At 47.8% G+C, this 23,115-nt stretch overlaps 1 protein-coding gene across 1 annotated transcript; it reads left to right on the top strand.

The window, feature by feature from the left end:
- Positions 1-1,771: 1,771 nt before the first annotated feature.
- Positions 1,772-22,680, top strand: ELK4 (ETS transcription factor ELK4). Its single transcript, XM_064635544.1, has 5 exons — positions 1,772-1,913; positions 9,896-10,111; positions 11,430-12,335; positions 13,464-13,580; positions 14,448-22,680. Exons 2-5 carry the CDS (start codon positions 9,905-9,907, stop codon positions 14,544-14,546), a joined length of 1,329 nt encoding a protein of 442 aa, XP_064491614.1. The 5' UTR covers positions 1,772-1,913; positions 9,896-9,904; the 3' UTR covers positions 14,547-22,680.
- The last annotated feature ends 435 nt before the right edge of the window (positions 22,681-23,115 follow it).

The raw sequence follows: 23,115 nt of genomic DNA, 5'->3' as shown, positions 1-23,115 counted from the left end.
TCTTCTTCCCCCTGCCTGCTCTCTCTCGCTGTTTTTTTTAATTTCAAAGTGGAGCTGGGAAAACCAGGAACCATCCTCTCAACTACTGCATTTAAAAATAAAATTAACTTCTGTAAATGAATAAATAATGATCAGCCTGCTTGAAAACTTCCTCTCCTCCCATGACAAAGTGCTCTGGGGGAAACCCCTGTACCTCATCCCTGTAGTCAAAAGGCATCTCGAATCCTAAACTCTTACTCTGCTTTCTGTTTCCCTGTGACTGTGCAGTAAGTTCTGATAAAGGGTTATTTAAAGGTGTTGTGAAATGCAGGATCGTGTTCCTGACATTACAAACCTCCTTTTGCTTCATTGGGCTCCAAATGGGACCAGCTGAAGGAGTAAAAACTGGACATTTCCTTCACAGAAGCAGCTTTAAAGGCAGCTGGAGCTGCTCGGGCTTAACCAGGAGCTGAGCTACAACTCCCGGGCTTGGGGATGGTGGTAATTCCCAAAGAAAACCATCCCTGGCTGCGGTGCTTTGGGGTGTACCTGTGGAGCAGGACTCAGGTTTGGGAGGAGGCACAAACAAAATGTGCAGAGACTTTGTGGAGTCTCAGGTAACCTTTCACCAGCCCGTGTCTAGGAAACAGGAGCTGCGTGTCTTGGCATGAAGGGCTGCTCCAAAATTCTCTTCTCCTGTGCCAAAGGGTGGGAATCCCATGGAGAGGCTGTTTGTTCACCGAGGGAAGGGGGAGAGTGTCGCCTTCTCAGTGCTCCCAGTGCCTGATCCAGTGGGAAGGAACTTGGGTGTCACACTGGTATGAAGAGTGTGTTTGAGGTGGATATCTCAGCAAGGCTCCAGGAGAGCTGGAGAGGGGCTTTGGATCAGGGTCTGGAGGGACAGGACAAGGGGGAATGGCTTCCCACTTACACAGGGCAGGGTTAGGTGGGATATTGGGAAGGGTGGGGAGGCCCTGGCACAGGTTCCCCAGAGAATCTGTGGCTGCCCCATCCCTGGAAGTGTCCAAGGCCAGGTTGGACAGGGCTTGGAGCAACCTGAGATAGTGGAAGGTTGTTGTTTGGATCCAGGGGTCAGTTCACTGGATCCAGGGGTTGAGTTGGTTGGATCCAAGGGAGGGGGTTTTTTGGATGTTTGGATCCAAGGTTGGGGTTTTTGGATGTTTGGATCCAAGGGTGGGTTTTTTTGGATGTTTGGATCCAAGGGTGGGTTTTTTTGGATGTTTGGATCCAAGGGTGGGTTTTTTTGGATGTTTGGATCCAAGGGAGGGCTTTTTGGATGTCTGGATCCAGGGTTGGGGGTTTTTTGGCTCTAGTGGCTGGTTTGTTTAAATCCAGGGGTCTCTTGGTTGGACCTAGTGGTCGGTTATTTATATCCAGCGTGGTTTATTTTAATTTTTGACCCACTTTGCCGCACTCCACCTCGCGCCCCTTCCTCTCCCTTACCGCTCCCCGCAGTGCCTGGGGGTCCCCCCCAGCGCCTCCCCGCTCTCCCCCCATTCCCGGACCCCCCGTGCGGTCCCTCCGCGCTGTCCCTGCCCGGGTCTCCCCCCTGCCCACGTCCCCCCGTGCCCGGGCCGCGGGCACATGGCCGCGGGCGGCCGGCCGGGCACTAGGACCGCACTAGGACCGCGCCGGGACCGCGCCGCGCGAGCCGCGCCCTCCCATTGGCCCGCGGCCCCACCGCGCCGCGCCGCCATTGGCCGCGCTGGCGGGCCGTGGGCGGAAGCGGCGCTACGGCGGCCGCGGAGGGTCAGCGGCCGCCCCGCCGTGTGTAACGCGGCCGCCCCGCGCTCCGCCCGCCCGGGATGCGGCCCCGGCGCCCGGGCCGGGCATGAGGGACGGCGGGGGGGCCGCGCCCAGCACCGGGACCGGACGGGAGCGCCGCGCCCGGGCACCGGCGGGGCTCCTCCTCGGTGAGCGGGGGCGGGCGGGGCGCGGCGCGGCGCCGGGCCGGGGGGCGCGCTGGGTCCGAACGATCCCCCCCGCGCGGGGCTGCGGGACGCTGGGACGGGGGTCCCCCGGGCGGCCCGGGGCTGTCCCGCCTGCCCCGCTCCGCCGGGGAGGAGAGAGAGGGGAGGGATCGGTGCCCGCCTGCAGCCGGGGCTCGGGGGGTCCCGGCGTTGGGTGTTTGCATCCAGGGGTGCGCTGGATCCAGGGATTCTTTGGATTCGGTGCCTGGTTGGATCCAGGGGTGGGTGGTTTGGGTCCAGACGCTGATTGGTTGGATCCAGGGATTGACTGGATCCAGTGGTTGGTTGGATCCAGGGATTGATTCGTTGGCTGCAGCCAGGGGTTCTTTGGATCCAGGGCTTGGCTGGTTGGATCCAGGGGTTGATTGATTGGATCCAGGGATTGACTGGATTTAGGGGCTGGTTAGTTGGATTCAGTGGCTGTTTGGATCCCAGAGTGGGTTGGTTGGCTGGCAGGATCCAGGGGTTATTTGGATCCAGGGTTGGTTGGTTGGATTCAGTGGCTACTTGGATCCAGGGATCGATTTGATTTAGGGGCTGGTTGGTTGGATCCAGGGGTTGTTTGGATCCCAGGGTGGGTTGGTTGGTTGGTTGGTTGGATCCAGGGGCTGGTTAGTTGGATCCAGTGGTTAGTTGGATCCAGGGGTTGTTTGGATCCCAGGGTGGGTTGCTTGGATCCAGGGGTTGTTTGGATCCCGGGGTTGTTTGGATCCCAGGGTTGGTTGGTTGGCTGGATCCAGGGGGTGGTTGTTTTTCAATTCCTCGCTCCACCACTATTTTTTTTTTTCCCAATCCTCCTGCACTGCTCTCCCTGAGCTGGGTGGATTCCTGCCCACATCAATGAGGGAGGTGGAGGGGAAAGCATGCAAATCCCTGCTGGGATCCTTTATTTTGTATGCACATGTACACACACACCTGTGTTACCTCCACAGCCAACCCCCACTAACCCCCATGTGCTGTGCCGGGGGGCTGGAATCCAGAGCCCTTCCATGGTGGTTTTAAGGAGCAGCTCCTGAGAAACACAGGGATTGCTCTGTGGGCGTTGGGGGGAGCAGAATCCAGTCATTAGCATTTCTCTCTCCTCATCCTGTTCCCAACAAACACGATCCCCGTGCCTGACACAGCGGCGTGTTCGTGATTTCGGTCGGGCTGTTTATTTTTAGGGTCTCAGCGCCTGTTTGGAGGGAATAGTTGTTCCATCCCCATGGCAACGGGGCTGAGTGTATCATAAACATTGTTAAAGGAGAGCTTTTCCAGCTTAAATGAGACTTCCCTCTCATAATCAAGCTGGGATGGACGTGAACCATTTAACCTGTTGTTTGGGGTTGTTCCCCAGTGCAGACCTTGCTCTGAACTGAGGATGCTTCTGCTTCACTCATTCCCACTGAAGCCAATTTAATCTGCTGTTGGTAAACATCCCCCTCAGCACATCTTCAGGAGGAAGCAAGTGTAATCTGCTTAGGAGCTTCCAGGGAAATCAGTGTTTTTATGGCTTAGTCAGGAACAATCCCATCAGTGCCACAAACCAGGCAGGGACTGATCAAAGGTGCTTTGGGTTTGAAGTTTCCCATTCTCTCTCTTTGTCCTAAACCTTCCCATGCTCTCTGTGCTCTCATATCCTGAAAAAGGAGAGCTAGGAAAGGGAGACTGTTCATCAGACTGTGGAAAAGCAGGGAAATGAGGTTTATCTGTAAAATTATCAATGCTGGCATGTCAGTCTCCCCCAACCAGGGGTGGAGGGTCAGTGGTTGGAGCAGCTGGAGAAAGTACTTTGAAATCCCCTTTTTCACTGTTTTCCATCAGTGTCAGTCGTGATGATCAAAATCTTGTTTGGTAACAAAGGGGCATCATTGTCTCTGTATGGAGATTAAAAAAAAATCCCCAAAAAGCTGTTTGGCTCATCCACTGCCAACCTGAGCCTGCAGCCATAAATCCAGTGGGGATCCCCATGCCACTGCTGTCCTTCATGGCTTGTTTTCTGATCCTGGTTTGCTAATTCAGGAAGCAAGTGAGAAATATGCAGGAAGCAAGTAGAAAAATAACCGAGGAAAAACTAGAAAATACTAAGAAAAACAAATACTTATTTCTCAGGAGTTAAAAAGCTGAAACAGTTTGTTCCCGAGTCCCGAAATAGTTGTTAACACCTAAATTTCATCTGAAGCAACTTACATTTTTGAGCCAGGAACCCAAAATTTATTGCAACATTTGTTTTGAGTTTTTTTTTTTTTTTTAAAAAAAGAGGCTTGGAGTGGGATTAGGCAGTGAAAACTCTGGATCAGCTCTTATCATAAGGACATCCTCCAGCATTTCCTTCCAGGGAACTTCCTGCCTCGATAACCACGACTTCTCCTTCAGAACAGGCTGATTTTCCTGACTCCTTTGGAAACCACAGGGGAAAACAAGGATTTATTGGGTCTAGGGTGGTTTTTTTGTCCCTTATTCTTACCTGATTTTACTAAGTTATTAGAGAAGGTACAATTTGATTGCTACTTGGAAAGCTGCCAGGGTTTGGAATTTTTTGGAGGGTGGTGTTGCAGGTGTGGAATTCTGCATCTCTGCTTTAATTCCTTGTGAATAATAACTTTGTTTTACACATATAACAGTTTTTAACCTGGTATTTCACCTGTCTGTGTGTTCTGGAAAAGGACTCAATACTCTTCCGTGCTTCCCACCACATCAGGGTTTGTAAAAGCTGGTTTTTGGACAACAGGGTTGGTTTTTTTTTTTCCTCTTTCTAAAATTAATTAAAATTGATAAAATCCTAAAAGTACCAGTTCAGGTGAGCCACAGTCTCAGGAGCTTGAAAAGGTTTTGTGAAAGGTTTATTAGTAAAGGGATATTTCCAGTGCTGTGCTAACGAAATGGTTGCCTGGTTGTATTTTGATAAGCACTTAATTAGATACTTTATCAGCCGTGTCCCACCTCCCTGCCCCTCCACTGAAATAAAAGGGGTAGGGCAGCCACTTATTTGTGAATTTTATTTAGTTGTCTGGACAAAGACATTGAAAAAAACCTGATCAGACTTTTGAGGTTTGGAACCCGGCCTTGGGCCTGTGACCTCCAAAAGTCTCCTCCAGCCAACCCCGTTGTTTGTTTTCCTGGAACAGCTCTCAGGGCCTTGTGTCCACAGGAATATTGCACAACGGGGCAGGAGTTATTGCCTCCAAATTCCTTCTGTTCACACACCATGGCCATCTCAGGCTGCCTGAGGAACCCTGGGAATGGCTCTGCGGGGCGAAGCGTGACCGGTTCCGTGTTGGACTCCCAGTACAAGCCCGGATTTCCTGGAATTTCCTGGAGCTGAAGCCTTGATTTGCTCGCCTGAACGTCTCACCTGTGCCACTGTGAGGTCCCCCAGACCTGTTGCTGCCTTAGTTTCGTTATTTTTGAGCTGAGCAGAGGTTCCTGTGTCTCCCTGAGTGTGACAGCTGTGACCCAGCCGGTTCAGTCGCGGTGGTGGTTTTGTCCTCGCTGTGTGACCGTGTGACATCCTCCCTTTCCTTTTGCTCCATCTCTGTTCCTGTGTGGGTTTTACTCAGCCCATCTGCAGAACTCATCAGGCTGCAGATGCTGGTGAGAGAGGCTGTTGGAACGAGTGGAGGTGAAAGATTACTGGGGATTACTCGGTGTCCAGTCAAAGCACAGGAAATCTGCCCCAAGACCTTGAACACGGTTAGGCCAGGCCTAGTTCCCCCCTCCAGTCCTGCCTCTGCTCCCTCCTCAGGGCCTGGCAAGGAGGGCCTGTCCTTTTTGAGCACAGAGGGAGCCTGTTTGGCCTTGGTAAGTGTAGCTGCTGGGTGAGATTAGGGTGAGATTGCCTCGTGCCCGCTGTGCCACCCCTGACTGCTCACCCTCCTTCCCAGGAGGTGCAGAGCCCGGGGCTCTGTAATCACACACACGGGGCTGGTTGTGGCTGTGGCACAGATGCAGGAGGAGAAGTCGCCGGGAAAAGATCCATATCTCATGTCCTGGCCCTGCTGTAAACTCTGAGGCTTTGTAAAGCCCTCGAAGCTGCAGCAGCAGGAGAAGGCTCAGGTTTGCAGCCAAACTCTGTCAGCTCCTCAGTGAACTCCAAGGGTCATCCGTAGGCGTCAGAGAAGATCTCAAGACAATAATAGTGCTCTATTTTAGCATGCTCATTACAAAGTATAACTGCCCTCTGCCTCTGGCAACTATTTTTGCCTCTGCTCAGATGGTGCAGGAGTGGCAAGGCCGTTGTCACAAGCAGCAGTGCTGCCTCTCTGCCTCCTTCCCTCGTCGGCTTTTCGCTTCAGACCTTTCTCCTTTCTCCATGAAAATAACCTTCAGCAGAAAGATGGCTCGCAGGGGTGTGTTTTGTAATTATTGGTGCATTCATCCGGAAGAAAAAGCAATCAGATTTGTGCTGACAGGGAGCTGTGAGAGGAGGTTGGGGCCTTTTCATGGCATTTGAAAGAAGTTGAAATGCTGTTTGCATCGTTAATGCAGGGTAGGAGTGGGACAGTGGGTTCCTGTCCTCATCCTGATTTCTTTCTAACTAGTGGGTCTTTAAAATCTCTGCAGAGTGTGGGGTTTTTTGAATAAAAGGGACAAGAGGATCTTCTGAATTGTGTCAGTGCAGGAGGGGTTTGAGTACGTGGCCATGGCGTGGATCCTCCTCTGCAGGGCACCTGAAGATGTTCTGGGCAGCACAAGGAGCTTGAGCCCCTTCTCATCCCTGTGGTTGCAAGGTAAAGGCTCAGGAAAAGCAGCAGCTGCCTCCTCCTGCCCCAGGTGCTGGAGGAGGAGGAACCTTTTCGACGTGTTCCTTGGTTCTCAAACAAAGAGAAGTGCTCAGCTCGCCTCTGCTGGTTTTCATTTTACATCTTGGGTGATTTTTTTTTTCTTTTTCTTTTTTTTTTTTTTATACTCTGCTTTTTCCTGAAGAAACAGGAGTTCTTTGATGTGTTCTTGTGCTGTATCAAAGCAGCTTTTGTGCTGGAGTTAAGTGAGACGTCTTGGTTCACAATACAACACATTATACTTTCCCAGTTCACAGCTGCTCCTGGAGTCTGAAGATCCACCTGTGATCCCATTGCTTTGACCACTGTGGAGGGTTGTTTTCTGGCCTTCCCTTTGTGTGTAAAATCTTCAGAAAAACTCTGTGTTCCCTGCTCCATTGAGGTATCCATGAGGTTCCACTGAGGGATCTCCATCATTTCCTCTAGATGTACACAGTAAATATTGAGTAAAGAGGAATATGTGCAATATAACCCATCCATGAACAATTCCAAAGTGCTTACTGCTCCTGTTCTATAACACCAGGGTCTCAGTAAGACTTTTCCACCCTGTTAATGTGTCTAACACAAGACTTTTTAAAGCTGAGGGTACTAAAGGTGTCCTCCAAACGATGGCCAAAATCGTGACACCCCTAAAGCTGTCAATGCCAGAAACATCAGCAGGGGCTTGGTCAATGTAACACTCCAGTACAGTCTGGAACTCTGCCCCTGGGAGAGGGATCCTTCCAGCTGGAAAACCGAGGGATTTGGGCAGCATGAACTCATAATTTGGTAAATGCTCCTCAGAACGACAGAGCTCAGTGCAGGGAAGGGGTATTTTTTTTAATATCTTGCACTTCCCAGAATTTTGGCCACTCCATGTGTGCTCTGTTACTGAACTTTGTGTTGTCAAGAGTGCTGCTGTGTCAGCTTTGTGTGTCTCCCAGCTGGATTCCAAACCAGCTGTGATTCCAAAGGTTTGGATGCTTGGCTGTGACAGAGGCTGATGAGCTTTGAGCTACAGCGAGGTGGTACTTCCTAAAGGGAAGCAGCCTACTGAAATAATAGCAGTTAAATTCTGGGATGCAACCTGCATGGATTTTTTTAGGAGGAGGGGTAAAAAAAAAAAAAAAAAAGCCTTTGCCACTCTGAAATTCTGTTGCTAATCTGATTTCCACGTGGCTGCCTCCCCTTGCATCAGTCAGCCCGTTTGGTGCAGTGCTGATCCGGGTTCCCAAAGTGCTGGAGATAAATGCAGCGTGGGAATAATCACTCAACTTCATCTTCCTGCTCTCTCTTAGCACGTCTCCCTGGCACTGACAGCTCTGCAGATCCTCCTGTCTGCACGACACATGCGTGTGCCTCATCCCCGGGGATGAGGAGCCGCAGCGGGCGCAGCCTCAGCCTCGGAGACACGGAATGCTGCTGGCAAACGTGGATTCCAGGTGGTCCTAAGGCAGAGCTGATCCCCCATGGATCAGCTGGCACGCCATGGGAAGAGTCTGGAAGCACAGCCTTGAGTTTCTTCGAGTGCTGAGCAATTAATTTGGGCAAGCAGGGAGCTGTGTGTGCGCGGTAATTACCGGGGAAAGCACCCTAGGCCAGCATAACAGCGTGGTGTGGGTGTCCCTCAGGTTGAGATTGTTCCATGTAATTGCAGCAATTTAACTGGCTCCATCGATGGCACGGCCCTGGGGAGTCACCCAGCCTGCCATGGGGCAGGGATTCTGCAAAACAGGTTCAATGGCGTGGGCTGGGCCCAAAAAGGCACCTGCCCCGGGGCACCTGATTTCGGTGGAGCTCTGTGTAAACTGTCAGTAATCCTTTCTCAGGGCTCACCGAACGCTGAGGCTCACGTGGAGGCTGTTCCCTTCCTTATATAGGGCTGGATAAGTGCTGGGCAGTAATGAGATTGGAATAAAAGGCTTTGGGAGCAAAGATGAGCTGGCAGTCCTGGCTGGATCTTAAACTGAGCCCTGTGTACACATGGACTTCAAACAAGTCCTTGGACTTGATGCCTCTGCTTTGGTTGGGAACAGCACTTGGGCTCTCAGGCTGTGGATTCACCCAGCTAGAAACCCCTGGACTCTTAGGTTTCTTCTCTGAGGGGGAAAAAATGTAGCAATTTTACGTATAAAACCATTTTTTGTGTCTTTTGTCATGGTGGTTCTTATTCCAGAGCACCTGGGTTTGTTTTTATTTCATAGGAAGAAGTTTAAACTGCATTAATTGTCATAGTTCTGGACTAAGAGAATCCATAGGAGATGCTGAATTAATATTTCATCTGGTGTGTCTTATACTTCCCTTGTGCAGACAGAATTATTAGTGTCCTGCTTAAAAATGTTTGTGGAAATACTGTTTTGTGTAGTCAGATATGGTCAAGGAAAAATGACATCTCTCTGCCTTGTCTGTCCTTGATGAATTTAGACACGGAGAGGAAAACCACTCTGGGAGTTCAGGAATCAACTGGCAGATGTTAGTCCTAGAAAGTCTCAGCCTAAATCATTGGTGTAGGTAAGACATGGCAGGAATTGAGACAAGCAAAGGCAGCACTTGAAATAATTTTTATTTACTTTCATGTTTACGCTCTTAGGAAAAAAAAAAAGGGGATGATACTTGGAAAGGAAAGATTTGAAAGAGAGGGGAGTAGGGCTGATGACAAAGAGGCAGAAGTGTGAACTGAAGGAAAATGGAGTTGTTTTGCTCTGGCATCTTCCTGGAGCTTTGCAGTTACTTGATCTGCTGTTTTTGAGGTTGGAGGTGGGAGCAGGTACGGAAAGGAGGCGGCGAGTGGGAGGTTTGATTTTTTTTTTTTTAATTTTTTTTTTTTTTTTACCTGAGTGTACCTGAGCTGTTTCTCATAAAGCAGTACAAGCCAGAGTGGGTGAACATGGAACAACTTAGAAACATTTTTTTGGGGTAGTGACTCACTGCAACTTACCCAAAGTGACCTGATTTAGTTAAATGAGGCTAAATATAACCCATGTGAAAAGTACTGACATGTGGGAGGAGACGACAGAGTTGGCACTCAGCCTCTCTGTTCTGCAGGGAACATCTTTCACGACTGGTGACTAATAATTTTTACTCTTGCTGGCTTTGGAAATAACATCTCAGCTCCATCACCCCCTTGTAGGGAGAGGAGGGAAATGCTCTGGTAACCTGCCTCTGCTCTGCCTCTCTGCCTTGCAGCTCACTGCTATGGACAGTGCTATCACCCTGTGGCAGTTCCTCCTCCAGCTCCTCCAAGAGCCTCAGAACAAGAACATCATCTGTTGGACCTCCAACGACGGGGAGTTCAAGCTGCTGCAGGCAGAGGAGGTGGCCAGGCTGTGGGGGATCCGCAAGAACAAGCCCAGCATGAACTATGATAAACTCAGCCGAGCGCTCAGATACTACTACGTGAAGGTAACAAATCCCCCTGCAATCCTTAGCCATCTTTACCAGCCTAATGGGCTTTGTTTCCTTTTTCAGCCCCTGCAAGGGGATGGGTTGTGTCACTCCTCTTCCTCCCAGGCTTAAGGAAGTTGTACTGGTTTGTTTAAAAGTGTTTTGGTTTTTTTTTTTAATTGTTTTTTTAATCTCTTGTATCGTTGTGCTGCGTTTCCTCCCCGTTGCTTATTTGATAGGGTTCTAAGTGCAGAGTTTTCTCTTTGTGTCTTTGCTAACGTAAATTGTTGAATCCTAATCCCCTTTCCAAAAATGCATCCCCTGGCAAGGGTTAAAATCCTCAGCACTCCAGGTAAAACAACCCTGGGAGATGATGACTGAGGTGGTGAGTGTTGCACCACCTTAAGATCTTTCCTGCAGTTGCCTCTACAAAAGGGCTTCAAAATAAGGATTTTCAGTGAATCAGCCCAAAGTATTTTTATTGTTCTCCCTGTGTTTAGAATTTCACCTCTGACATGGTCAGTGATTTCAGCCCAGCTGAGTGAGAAGCTTCTCTTGTTTAGCAAAATGTCTCCAAGACCCACCTTGCTTTCAATAAGCCGTTTATCCCACGACTGTTACCGGGCGAGTGTGGGAGATAAAAATAAAACAGTTTCTGAGGAACCTCAGTGGGTAGCAGGTGGTAAGTTACTGGTGTTTATTGTTGGGTGGCACAAATCTGGCTTTGTGCTGAAGAGATCTCAGCAATAATAATTGCATGATAAATGAAGATGATCTTAAGCCCGAATTGCGGGTGGCATTTCACTTAAGGAGCAAAACAAGTTTGACAGATGCTGTTTTGTGGTATTGAAATAGCTGATTATCCTGCATTCCACTGACTAGTTCAGCTACTTATTTTCCTTTATTAGCATCTTATTAAGGATAAAAGGGGTTTGATTGGAAGTACCAGCTCTCAGTTCTGCAAAGCTGTAGAAACCCTTTAATACTGCAGGTTCTCCTGTTAGATTACCCTGAGTGTACCCAGGGCAGTGATCCTTGAGGGGGTTAATGGGTGATTTTTTATTTTATTTAAAAGCAGGTTTTAGGCTGGTTTTGGTGTATTTAATGCCAGGTTAAGCTCACCTGTTCTGGTGTTTTGTCTGTGAGCTCTGGGAACGCTGCTTTGGGAGAGGGACTGAACTGCAGGAACACAGTGTGTTTTTAAGGCAGGAAAAAAAGAAACATTTTTTTGATGAAAGATTACAGGCTTTAATTCCTCTGCCTATTTTGGGCAGCATTTGTAGGAAGAAAATTAATCTGAGGAAGGTCTAAATATACATGTGCATCTTACCCACAGAATATCATTAAGAAAGTGAACGGGAAGAAGTTTGTGTACAAGTTTGTCTCGTATCCGGAGATTTTAAATATGGACCCGCTCGTCGTGGGCCGGATAGAAGGAGACCCTGAGCTGACTGGCTTTGGAGAGGTCAACAGCGCTCCAAAGGACGTGGAAAACTGTGGGAAGGAGAAGTCCCAGTCGTGTGCGAAGTCCTCGAGCCGCAACGACTACATCCACTCAGGCCTGTACTCCTCCTTCACCCTCAACTCCCTCAACAGCTCCAGCGTCAAACTCTTCAGGTCCATCAAGATCGAGAACCCGGCGGAGAAGCTGACGGAGAAGAAGCCTCAGGAGCCGACCCCCTCCGTCATCAAGTTTGTCACCGTGCCCTCCAAAAAGCCGCCCTCGGCCCCCCTGGTCTCCACCGTCTCCGCGGCTTCCGCCGCTCCCGCCGCGTCCTCCTCCCTTCCCCTGGGATCCGAGGAGACCCTCCAGACCCTGGAGACGCTCGTCCTGCCCAAGTTAACTGTCCCCGAAGCTCCAGCACCTTTGCCAAACTTAACCAGCAGCTTCACCCCGACCCCCCCCATGTCCTCGGTGTCTCCCACTCTCCAGGTCCCTTCCACGCCCCCGTCGCCGCCCCTGAGCTCCAACCCCGACCTGGACATTGACACGGACATCGAGTCCGTGGCCTCCCAGCAGCTGGAGCAGGCCCAGAGCCTTCAGCACCAATCCCCAGAGCCCAAAGAGCAGGATTCATCCGTGCTGGAGAAGGAATTTGCCAATCACCTCTCCAGATCTAAGAAACCCAAAGGGCTGGAGTTGGCTCCCACTCTCGTCATCACGGGCAGCGATCCAAGTCCTCTGGGCATTCTGAGTCCTTCTCTCCCCACTGCTTCTCTTACTCCAGCACTTTTCTCTCAGGTAACCAAACTCCCTTCCTGGTTTCTTTTTTTAAAGTAACAATGGTGATTATGTTACATTTTAAACCAGTAAGCAAGTGGAAAATGAATAGTCGGTTCATTGTGTGGGGTGTTCTGAAACTCAGGATGTCCCTCCCCCCTTTTTTTTTTTTTTCTTTAATTAAAACCTAAGTTTTATTCACAGTTGGTATTAACTTCACCCCAAAAAGGTGCCCAAGTGGTGTGTCAGCCCTGCACGTCTGGGCAGGGTTGGCATGTGGAGGCAAAACCCAAACCAGCACCAGCAGGATCCTTTGTAAACCTTGCCAGGGAGGGACTGAATTATTTCAGAAACCCTAAACTCTGCCCTCATCCTTCAGCTGGTTCTGAAAATACTTTAAAAATAGAGAAGCACAGAGGTGTCTGTTTGGCAGCTTTTTTTACTCAAATATAGGCATTTAGTTAAGGCCAGAGCCTTGTGAGTGAACATGAACAGCAATAAGAGCAGCTGCTTAATTTGGTTGCTGTCTTTGTGTGGGAAAGGAAAGCTTTTGTGTCTCATGGAAAACTTGGAAGAGAACTGAATCCAGCTAGGCTGTTAAATCATTCTGTATCTATTTAATCTCTTTCCTGTGATAAATTGGAATTAGAGTGAAGCTGTAGGGAAGCTGCTGATTGAAAAGTGAAATGGCTGAAGGCAGGGAAAAAAAACCAAGTGGAGTTGCTCTTTTGGCACCCTGGGAAGCGTTTGGCTGGGGAACCTGGGGCATCCAGGGTATTCAGAAGCTGGGTGGAAACTTGTTTTATTGTTCCTTATATTGTCATTGTCACCCAGACCAGGCTCGTGCCTGCTGTCTGCTCCTTTGGAGTTCCTAATCCCGGTTTTCCCCAGTCCTTGCAGGTGCTGTGTGCTGGATTGCTCTGCTGGAGGTTCCAGCAGGATTTGGCAGCTGTTGGGAAAAGAGGGTTGATTGCTCAGCCAGGGGAGGGAGAGCTGGATGGGGCTGGGCAGGGAGGAGGAGCAGGGACTGGGAGTTCCTGAAATTGGGAGCCAGCCCTGGCAGCTGCAGGAGCTGAGGTGGTTGTGGCTGGGCTTCCACGTGCTCTTGCTCCAGGGGCAGGTCTCACTCAGCTCTCCTGTCTCTTCCAGACTCCCATCCTGCTGACTCCCAGCCCTTTGCTCTCCAGCATCCACTTCTGGAGTACCCTGAGCCCGGTGGCTCCTCTCAGTCCTGCCAGGTTGCAAGGTGCTAACACCCTCTTTCAGGTGAGTTCAGCCAATCTCTCCCTGCTTTTCAGTCCCTTCCTCAATAGACCTGCAGGAATCAGTTACCCAAATACCTGCTGGAGAAATAAAATACCTGCTGGAGAAATAAAATACCTGCTGTAGATGCTGCCCCATCCCTGGAAGTGTCCAAGGCCAGGTTGGACAGGGCTTGGAGCAACCTGGGCTGGTGGAAGGTGTCCCTGTCCATGGCAGGGGGTGGCACTGGATGGGCTTTAAGGTCCCTTCCATCCCAAACCATTCCATGATTCTGTGATCTCTCCATTCTGCTGTCTTTTGTTACTTGGAAATTCTCACCTTCGCTGCTTTTAACAAATAATTTTGTTCAATATAAAAGAAAAAAAAAATCCCCTATATTTAAAAAAAACCCCTCCTTTAGTTGTAATTCCTCGTGTTATTCCCTCACCTTCCACTTTGGCATTGGAATAACCACATCTGCTGCCTGGGTTTGCTCAGGCAAAGGGTGGGATTGAACTGGTTGCTTTTTGGGTTGGGATCTCTCATCTCCATGGAGATGAAGGAAGCAGCTCATACGTGCCACGAGGATGGGGAATAAACAATGCACTGGCCATTTTCCTCTAGAAATAGCTGATAATTAACTGAGGGACTGTTTAGACCTGTGGTTTCCCAACAACCTGTATTAAAGTCACTTATTAATTGAGGACATGGGCAGTGCTCAGGGCAGGGATTGCTGTGCCACATTCAAAAAATTAAATTAAAAGTAGAAATCCGAGAGAATTCTTTGAAGTTTGGGGTGTTTTTTCTTTGTTGTGTTTTGTATGCACAGATAGGGGAGAAACAATGCATTAAAGTGACCTCTTGCCTAATCATTTTTGTTTTGTCTCTTAGTTTCCATCAGTGCTGAACAGTCATGGCCCATTTACTCTGTCTGGACTGGATGGACCCTCTACCCCTGGCCCGTTTTCCCCTGATCTCCAGAAGACATAGCACATGGAATTCATGGAAAGGACACGTTGGCAAACAAGGGAAAGATGGGACACTTCTATTTAACCACGTTTTTTAAAAATGAGCAATTTATAATTCCACACAGAGATTCTCAACGATCGTAGTTTTCACCATTCCCAAGTAAAAATGCCTTTTTTTTTTGCAAAATTCCCTTTTTTTCTGAAGAACCCAGGTTGGGAATGTATATGCAAAGGCCTTAATAGGAGCTGCAGCTCCAGTTTTCTTCTCTTCCCTCCTTGGTTTGGAAGATTTCACGTGGTCAAAAAGGGACTTTTGGTCGGTGTTGCAGCAGCTGAGTCTGCACTGATTGCAGTGAACAGTGTCAGGGAAGTCTTTTCTCTGTGACTTTTGGGGGAAAAAAAACAAAACAAACCCTCTGTTCTTCTGCTTCCTGTGCTTGGCAAGAAGATATCTGATCAGGATGGAAGCTGGCATTCCAGGAAATGCTTGGGAAAGGGGTGTGTGCACTCCAGCTTTGCCTGGGGGGGCCACGGTGACTTCTGCAGCAACAAAAACAGCCTGGTCTGTTCTGCTGTAAAATCATCTTGTCTTTTTTGCAGGGAGAAATTTTTCAAGGACTATTATTCAGTGCTTCATATCCTGAGATATTGGACAATTTGGGAATTGTGGTGGTGTGTGTCCCACCAGCCCAACCCCTGGGAGAAGTGGTCTGGCTGGATCCTGGATGCTTCCCTGCCCTCCCTTTGGTGGGGAGGTGAGGTCTGGAGAGAGAGAGAAATCAGTGGTGGGATGAGTTCCTTTCAACCCTCAGAGAGTTTGAATGCTGAAGTCCAAACATTTCTTGTGCCAGAGACCTCTTCCAGAGCTTGTGATCTCACTGCTGGATGAGCAGGATGGTGGATTTTCCTTGGAAGTTTTGGGGGGTGGGTGCCTGTGCTGAGGTTGCTGCCTGGTGCTGGAGTTCCACACCCAAACAGTGGTGAGAGCACAGATGTCCCAGCATTAACTGCTCTTTCCCACAGGTTTGGAAAAGTTTCCTGCTTTTCCACAAGTGGAGGAGCTCCTCTTCTACCAGCTCTTAGCTCGACTTTTGCATTAGAGCTGTTGTTTGGTTTTTTTTTTGAGGAAGCACTGACCCAAACTCAGGCTCAGTGTGTCCCCCTGGCTGTAAATCTGCTCTTGCATTGCTTTTCTTGGTGGTGTGGATGGATCAAGAACGAGAGATTTCATTTCCAGAGCCATTCGAGACGAAACGAAATTTGTAGTTAGATTTTATTTTTTTTTTTTTTTTACACCTCAGGAGGCCTTTTAAGAGAACTGAGGAGTGAAAGGAAGGGAGATTTGTCCTCTCTCAGCCCCTCAGAGTCTGGATGTCTTGGTCTGTGGGTGCTGGGCCCTGTGTCCTCCTTCCACTTGGGGCATCTGATGTCAGGCAGCAACTTCTGTTTTGCTACTGAGTGGGTTGAGATGGGGATGGAAGGGAATCTTTTTCCATAAAACACCCAGTAGAAAACAGATGGGAACATCTCTCTCCTTCAGCATCCTCACCTGGCTGCCTGCAGAGTTTTCAGGAGCAGAAGATTTCGCAGCAAGAGGAGCTGACAGTGTTTGCTGTACATATTTGCACCCCTTTCATGGAGAAGTTTGGTGAACTCAAAGCTTTCCAGAAGTTTTTTTTTTCCCTTTTGCCACTTTTGCAGGCTTGGAATTCACTTTGCAAGGGTGTGACAGCACCCTGGACTTCTCTTCCTTGGTGGTGTTACCTTCCTGTATCTGACATTGAAAGGTGTGCAACCACTTTGTGTGTTCCTGACGTGACACCTGGGACAGGTGGGTGGAACAGCTGATTTTTTTGGGAGGGGAATGGGGGGCATTGTTCATCCAGAACACCTGCCCAGTGGGAATGGGAGAAGAGAGTATTCCTTCTTCAGGTGGAGAAGCTCATGGAGTGACCTGTCTTCCTGTTGGGTTCTGTCAGAGGCATAAATGCTTCACATTTTAGACATCAGCAGATGCAGGATGAAGTTCCTGTGCCAGCAGCTCTTAAAATGTGCAATATTGACCTTTTCTTTTTTTTTTTTTTTTTAATTATTATTATTTTTTTAATGCAGAAGCAAAGCTGCAGATGATAATTGAGAGCAGGCATCTGGAATTTTCTGGTTTGCATGGTGGCTTTTGAGTCTGCTCTAGAAAAATATATATAGCTATGTATAAATAGCAGCACTTTTTTTTAATGGTTGTTTTAGGTTGGCCAATTTGACGCCCACCAAGTGTGTGGACTTTTTGAGAGCAACATTGCAGGCTAGGATTAGAATTTAAAAAGTACTTAATGAGCACTAAAAACCCTTGCAATTTAATTGCTTCCCTTTCCTTGTCCCCTATGGAGAAAAGCCAAGTTTATTTGTTTAAAAAGTTGTGTGTGTGCACACGTGCACTTAATTCTCTGTGAACTTTTATCACTTTTGAGCAGAGGGTATGCAAGAGAACCCAGCCTGGGGTCCTGCTCTTCTCCAAGAGAACCCAGCCTGGGGTCCTGCTCTTCTCCAAGAGAACCCAGCCTGGGGTCCTGCTCTTCTCCAAGCAGCTTCCTAAGATTGCACTGCCATAGCTGGGGGAGAGCCACCTTTCCCTCTGGGAATCCCTTGTGCAGAGGAAGCTCATGTGGAAATGCAGCCTGGATGGGATGGTTTCTATCTGGGAATATCCACTGAGGTGGTGGTTGCTTTTCCTTCCCAAGGGAAATCAAAATCCATGGATTTTACAGTCTTAGGAGGCAGTTGGGAAAGCACATGGGAAGGGCAGGGAAGGGGGGGAGAGGAGCAACTTGCTGCCTTTTCTCCATTCCAGCTTTCAGGTCACTTAAAGGGAATATTATCTTGTATATATGCTGCCTGATTAAACACACATTTACTGACAGGTATGGAACTGCCAGCTTTTTTTTTTGGATCACATTCCTGACGGAGCACAGGGTCCTGTGACTCCTTGGGGCTCAGTGATGTGATTGCTGGTTCTCTGCTAGGTCACTTCAGGAGCACTTTGCAGCTCCTTGCAACTTGTTTTTTAATTTAGTGTAGGGCAGGTGGGGGTTAACAGAGGTTCTCTTTTCCTGGCCACGGTGGCAGTTTGCACTGTGGTGGCTTAAAAAAGTGACAATGCAGCATTACAGAAACCTTTCCTTAGCTACCAGTTGATGCTGCTGGAGTAGCCATGGGATTGTGGAATGCTTGGGAATATTTGCATCGGTTAATTGGTAGCTGGTGGTAGAATTGGACTGGATGAGCATCTTGTCTTGCTTCTGGAAATCTCTTTTCTGTGTCACTGCAGAGCTGGGAGTCTCACCCTGCTGGTGCTGTGTGTGCCACACCTGAGATTCCGGATTCTCGGGATGCCACTGGTGACACAGACAGTCCATGGAAGCAGGAATGTGTTCATGATCCCCTCCAGTCACAGAACCATTCGTGTTCTGTCTCACCTGTGAAGGGAATCCTGGGGAGGAGGGGGATGGAGGAGCATTGGGGTTTTTTTTAAACAGCAGCTCCAGTCCAGAGCCTTGTTTCAGAACCTGAGCTGTTCAGCAGTGGTGGCTGAATGCAATTCCTATGCACTGCCTTTGGCACATTGGAGCTGTGCTTTGCAATAGGTCAGCAGGTGATAAAATTCCTTGAGTTGGAGAATTCAGTGTTTTAACTTGGAGCATCCTCAGACTTCAGCATCCACGCAGTCTTTGGGGGGTGTGAGAACAGAGAGGCTTTGCCTGTTCAGTGGTTCATTTGGGATAATTTCTCCCTCTGATACGTTTTCAGACCTCAGATTTCTCACCAATAGATTCTTCTTGTGTTCATAGCGTTCCTCCTAAGGACAGTGAAGGCTGCTTAGGTGCAAATCTCCCTTTTCCCAGCTTCCCACAACGCTGAGCTGCAGCAAGGTCAGGTTCCCTCGGGACTTCAGCTCTCACAGGAGAGCTCTGCAGGCTGAGGTGGGAGGACAGAGCTGTCCTAGAGCAGTGATGGCTTTCTCAGGTGAGAGTTTTGATCCACTTCTGTAGCGTTTTTCCCAGTGCTGAGCTCAGAACCTGCAGTTCTGACACACTCTTGTCTCCCACGATTTATTCATTTAGCTTTTAGTTACCTTCTGCTCCTGTTTTATAGCAGTTTTTGTATGTACTCCTGTTTTATGATTTAACCTCTTCCATTTTTAAGGCATATTTGTTTACAGTACATCTCAGTGTTGTATCAAGAGGCTCTCTTGGTATTGTCAGCTCTGAAAATCAACTACAGCAGTAGTTACAGAACGTTGTCAAAGTCCACGGGTGTGTTTTAAAACTCGATGTTTTGAGTTTTTGGGTGTCCACAACAGTTTTGTTTCATTTCTTAAGTTTCTTAAGAAATAGAATGTGTATCTGTAAGAGTAGAAATAGGGGGGAAAAAAAGAGACCTTCTGGCCTCTGAGGTCGTGGGGATGGATGGTTTATTTTGTCTTAAAAAAATCACAGAGCACGGTGTTGCAAAGAGCCCCCCCAGGATGTCACGCTGGGCAGATCAGTCCAAAATCCATGAGGATTGCAATCCTGGTGCTTAGAAGCTGTTCAGGATGTTTGGTGAGGTATAGGATGTCTTGCCTAAACAGGGGGTTTTGTGGTTGGATTGGAATTTAGTGAAGCTGGTGGGTCTGGACAGCAGGTCTGCTCCGTGGGGAAGCCTTTGGCCATCCAGGGATGGTGGGATGTGGGACATGCTGGAGCTGCTCTGCTGGGATCAGGGGCTGTCAGGTGAAGGTTGAAGGGTAAAATGCAGTGACAAGCTCTGTGCAGTTCTCCAGGGGGTTCCTGCAGGAGGCTCTGTCTTGGATCAGCCCCTGGGCACACGGAATTCCACCTGGAGCGAGTAGCACCGACTGTGGAGGTAAGAGCTGGTCCTGACCAGAGAAGAACTCTTGGAAATGGAACCAGATCTTTCTCCACAGCCTAATTTTAGTCATAAGGGTACAACAGAGGAACTGCAAAGCCACAGGGGTGGTACATCCCTGCAAATCTGTTCAGCAGCAGCAGCTCCTTTGGAAGTTCCCTGATGGACCTGGTGCCATCTGGAGCAGAAAAGTGAAGCTTTGGGTTTAGTGTCTCCTGGATCTTGGCCTGAGGTGTGTTATTCCTGCCTTTTTACCAAGAACAAACAGAAATAAGGGGGATCTGTTCACTGCAGAAGGGGGATTGGTTTTGGGCTGAGCCAGGTAAGAAAGCTGGGCAGGGCCTGTGTCCCTTCTTGGATGTGTGTGTTAAAGGAATTCCCTTTTGGAATAGTGAGATACCTGCTTCATAAACATTATTTTTTGGGAAAAAAAAAAAACCACCCTAAAACTGACTAGAATTGCTTTTTTGTTTACCCCTCCCAAAAACCATAGCAGAAGGTTTTGCCTGTGGAGCTGTTCCAGCTGCCTGACGAGAAGCACACCCTGAGAGCTGAAAACTTGGAGGTTTTTTTAGATTCCTTGTGCCTGGAATAGCCCTGCATGGAGCACACGTGTGTCATGCCTGACAGGATGTGTCCAGGATGGAGTCTTGGCTTCCAAATTTGTATAAATACCCCTCAGAGCAGCCACTGCACTGTGCAGTTGCCACTTTTAAATATGTTTTGCACACCCTGGTGAGGTTTTTTGGGGGCTTTTCCTTTTCTTTTAGGACTCAAGTCAATCATGCCACAGCGTGGACTCGTTGTGTTGCCAAAGGGTATTTTTAAAAGCAGCTTTGACATTGTTGGATGCCACATCTCCTAAAAAAAAAACAAGAAAAAAAAAAAACAAACGTGTCTTAAATTTGTCTTTGAATAGTTTTGTGTTCACGGAACAGAAGTTTGGACTCCTTTACTCGAAACACTTCTCTCCTGAGACCAGGCATTGCAGGAGGTTTTCATCTCAAATTGGTTGTGGCAGGGGGTGGAACAGGGTAGTGCTGAACCTTCTGGAGAACAGGGACCTTCCTGGAGACACTGAGTGCCCCGGGAGGGGAGGCTGCAGGTGATTTTGGAGCCCATTTCAGCCCTTGAGCAGTACCTGCAGCAGTGCTGTACCAATAACTGGAAGCTGTTGTTTTTTCTGGGGTTTTTTATTTTAACTTTTTAATTTTTGTTTTTCAGTTGGGGGTTATTTTTTCATGGGTTTCTGTTTTTATTTTTTGATCACAGGAAGGCTTTGAGGGTGGCCTCTGCATGGTTCCTAAGTGTGTGCTGTGTGCTGGGGTGGGGTGGGGTTACAATACCTGGGTTTGCTCGAAGCTCCTTGAGATGTGTTGTGGTTTGTTCTTTTCTTTTCTTTCCTTTTTTTTGTTGTTGTTTTCTTTTCTTATTTTTATTTTGGCTGGCATGTCTTAAATCTTCAGGCTTTGAAACTGCTTTCTAGAGTTGTGTTGACTTTTTGTTCTGCTGTTGTTCAGTTGCACAGAGTTTTCTATATATGATGTGCTAGTTTTGACGTTGATTCTCTGTGAACAGGGTTGAGATTATTCCTTGTAGTTTAAAAAGAAACCAAGTTGTATCCTAAAAAAAAACTCCCCTTTTCAGACCTTGTTTGTATCCTGTTGCAGTGTTACCAGATGGCCTTATGTACGTCACAGTGTTTTGTGATAAGTACAGTAGCACATTTAATGCTTATTTCCCCTCTGTTTTTATAGCTGAGAAGTGTATTTGTAATAACAGAGCCAAATAAATGGGAAAATTCTAGGTAAGGGTGGTGGTTGTCTCCCCTAATGGGCAGTGGGGCAGCTGGAATTAATCTGGGACTAACCCCTTAGCCTGCCTTGGGAATTCTGAGGCTCTTGGCAGATGTGGATCGTGTGCCAGGGGCTTGGAAATCACAGCAGCTCCATTGGCTCCACCACAACTGCTCCGACTTCCAGGGGCTGAGAACCTGCTCTGGGGGCAGCTTTTGGGCTGGGAGAGTCAGGGGAGAGGGAAGTTTGAGGTCATTTTTAGCAACTTAAGCCCCCAAACCTGCTGGGCGGTGGGAAGGTGGGCCAGTTTTGTCCTGTTGATTTCTGCAGTTCTGTTCTGGGAAGTGACTTCCTGATGCCTTCAGTGGTTTATGTTCCGTGGCTGAATTTTTTTTAGGCTGATCTGGGTTTTCTTTGCAGCCGAGTTTTGGGCTCCAGCAGCTGCTGGGAGCAGCCTCTGAGCAGATTTCCCTGTCAGGTGGCTCCTAACTCTGCCATGGATCCAGTTTTACCTTCCTGTGATTTTAACAGTGGTAAAAACGACTCTGGAAGCAGCAGAGAGAACATTTTTTTCAGTTGCTCTTTCCCTGAACAGAATTGCATTTATTTTTTTTTCTATAAATATATATATAGTACCAAGTCTGGAGACAAAGCAAGTTATGTTGTAGTGAGTGTCTCAACTTCCTACACTGGAGACTTTTCTAGACATGATCTTTTAGAGACAACTGTAACCTCACCCCTCTGTGCTCCTTGTTACAGTTGGGTGAACCTGCCTGGGACAGAAAAGCTTCTCAGTCTAACTTTCTTTTTCTAAATAATACCTTATAATAAGAGTATCTTAATGCCATTGTGTTAAAAAAAAAAATGCTGGTATGTAATGCAAGTACATAAATAGCCAAAGTTTTCAGTAATTGTTCAGTGTTAACTAAATTTTGCTTTTATTTAACCTTCCAAGATAACATTTAGGAAGACCTTCAGCATGTTGACGTCACAAAAGTCTGATCAGCTTGATTAGAGCAGAAGGTGGAGTTATTGGAACACATTTCAGGTTTGAATACAATTTGGAGGCAAAGTTTTTTAAGATGCAAAACTTCCTTTGCACTGTAATGACACTTCAAATGCTGCTTTTACAGTGGCTCATTGGTAATTGTTATTCAAACATCATGAAGGTCTTTCCTGAGAAATCAGGTGACTTTTCTATTGCTTCGATTTTTGTGCAAAAAAGTTAAAAAGAAAAAAAATCAATGTATTGCAATCTTTTTTAAAAACGGGGTGGGAATAGTTAAAGAAAACTATTTTATGTAAGAACTGACAGAGGGATTTGCTTTGTATAATGCAAGCTGGCTTTAAAAAAAGCATTGTAGCAAAATTATTCAAGTCAATCATATGTTAATAGTTATGTGCAACCAGACATGCAAAACAATTGTATTTTTTTAAATAAATATTTTTAACAAAGTTTCTGCTCTTTTTGACTGGTTTGTTGTTTTTTTTCAGTAGAGGAAATAGAAAGTTACAGCTGCAGGGCAGCTTGGGCTGTGAGAAGGAGGGAGGTAAAAAATCCTTTTACGGCATCACAGGCTGGAGACAGAGATGGAGTTGGGAAGTTTGGGTTTTATTCCCCAAACCAGGTATTATTCTGGTGAAAATTAATTAGCATTTTTTTCTTTAAGCAGACCCTCTGTTTAGACCTGAGAGTGGAGATTTGAGTTGCCAGACTGGTGACAGGAGCACTGACAGAGCAGATTCAGCCCCCTGTTCTCCAAACCTGCAGGGACACCCCGAGATTATTGAAGAGCTGCCAGTGCTGGTGTGGCACCCACAGCAGCTGAGGAGATTTCCTTCCAAAGAAACCCCCTCCTTGCATTGTTCCTGCTCCTTTCCTCTGGGCAG

This window comes from Pseudopipra pipra, chromosome 25 (genome assembly GCF_036250125.1).
Source record: "Pseudopipra pipra isolate bDixPip1 chromosome 25, bDixPip1.hap1, whole genome shotgun sequence".
Lineage (NCBI taxonomy): Eukaryota > Metazoa > Chordata > Aves > Passeriformes > Pipridae > Pseudopipra > Pseudopipra pipra.
Note: the sequence above shows the minus strand (reverse complement) of the source record. Positions and strands in the feature narration are given on the sequence as shown.

Bases quoted from the DNA above. Each gene is read 5' to 3' on its own strand.
- ELK4 (XM_064635544.1), top strand. From the start codon at position 9,905: ATGGACAGTGCTATCACCCTGTGGCAGTTCCTCCTCCAGCTCCTCCAA. The intron at 10,112-11,429 runs GTAACAAATCCC...TCTTACCCACAG, and splicing joins TCAGATACTACTACGTGAAG to AATATCATTAAGAAAGTGAA. The intron at 13,581-14,447 runs GTGAGTTCAGCC...TTTGTCTCTTAG, and splicing joins GTGCTAACACCCTCTTTCAG to TTTCCATCAGTGCTGAACAG.